This window comes from Aplysia californica, unplaced genomic scaffold (genome assembly GCF_000002075.1).
Source record: "Aplysia californica isolate F4 #8 unplaced genomic scaffold, AplCal3.0 scaffold00064, whole genome shotgun sequence".
In the NCBI taxonomy this organism is placed as follows: domain Eukaryota; kingdom Metazoa; phylum Mollusca; class Gastropoda; order Aplysiida; family Aplysiidae; genus Aplysia; species Aplysia californica.
Window position 1 is genome coordinate 1,746,227 of NW_004797334.1, and position 1,280 is coordinate 1,747,506.

A 1,280-nucleotide genomic window follows, 5' to 3' on the forward strand; every position below is an offset into this window, starting at 1 on the left:
ACTGCCACTAAAGGCGGAGCGAAAGATTCTGAAACAGTTTTGACAGTTACAACTGATTATCTCGTTTATTAGAAAAAACATTCATTTACGGAGGGAAAGAGTTGGGGGGGGGAGAGTGGGAGGGGCTCTAAGCCCTTTAGCCCTTCACTACGCCCCGCCTCTGGGCCCAGTCTTACCTTGTACAAGATGGTGGTCTTCCCAGCAGCGTCTAGCCCCAGCATGAGGACCCGGGTGGGCGGCCCACTGGAGAAACTCGTCAACGCCTCGTGCAGCTTGGCTAGGAACAGACCCATGTTGCCGGTGTGTAGAGTGTAGCCGTTGTGTAGAAGTCCTATATATTAAATGTGTCACACGTTTTCCTTCTGTGGTACACTACACGTTTACTGGCTGAATTTCGTAGTCACCCAACTGTTCAATTTTCTTGGAGATCTTCTAGATATATCTACGTCCTCTAGATGAAAAACACAAACGTGATACTGATGATGTATCCTTCTGTCTCACTGTGGGGGTAGATCTATGTGAGTTGGAGAACTGCTGTAGTCAACTGTGACTGAAAGTGAAGGACAATCCAAAACTTATTCAGTTTTAGCGATGCGAACTGTACGGTGTCGATCGTTTGAGATGATGGAACATTTGTGCGGCAAGCCCTGTATATATAGCGGCAGTGTGTGCATGAGTGTGTGTGTGTGTGTCCATGGTTTGTGCAATATCAGCGGTCACCGGCATGGTTCTGTTGACGTGGTTCAGCCAGGCAGCCAGAAAACACGTGGAGTTACTAAAAATAGCATCGGTGTCCACGGTTCGCTTGAGTCCATGGCTCCGCCGACAGCCAATGGCAGGCCAGAGGACAACATGGCAGTACCAAGCTGTCACTGTTTTCGTCAGAACAGCTCGCTCTATTGGTTTCCCCCTTTGGATATAAATAGTAACACTGTCATGGGGCAGCGATAAAAACAAACAATTATTGAAACAAGCCAAATTTTATTAAAACGTTCGCAAGGGAAGTCAGAGTATACAATTTTCGTCTGATTAGTGTTTAATTTACAAGAATTTGCTGAGATTAGCAGTTAAAATGTCATGTTTGTAAGTCTTGAAAGTGAAAGTAAGTCACAATCACAAGACCAAGGCCATCCCAGTGAGCCCAGAGGTCAGCAGAAGCGACACTCCAGGATTCATGAACAGCAAAATATATCTCTTTGTATAAACACAATAAAGTCTTAAATAAATATGAAGCTCTAGTTTTAAATCCAGGCTCAGAGACTGTAGGCTCCCCCCCCCCT

General features: G+C 45.6%; 1 protein-coding gene across 1 annotated transcript in view; it reads right to left on the minus strand.

Annotated features, from left to right (window-relative positions):
* Window positions 1-1,096, minus strand: part of LOC101850313 (ADP-ribosylation factor) — a gene marked incomplete in the record, with an annotated part of 3,874 nt that extends 2,778 nt beyond the window's left edge. Inside the window, 1 exon segment of the mRNA XM_013079805.2 lies at window positions 175-1,096. Within this exon segment, the coding sequence (XP_012935259.1) occupies window positions 175-293 (119 nt within the window).
* Between the last annotated feature and the right edge of the window lie 184 nt (window positions 1,097-1,280).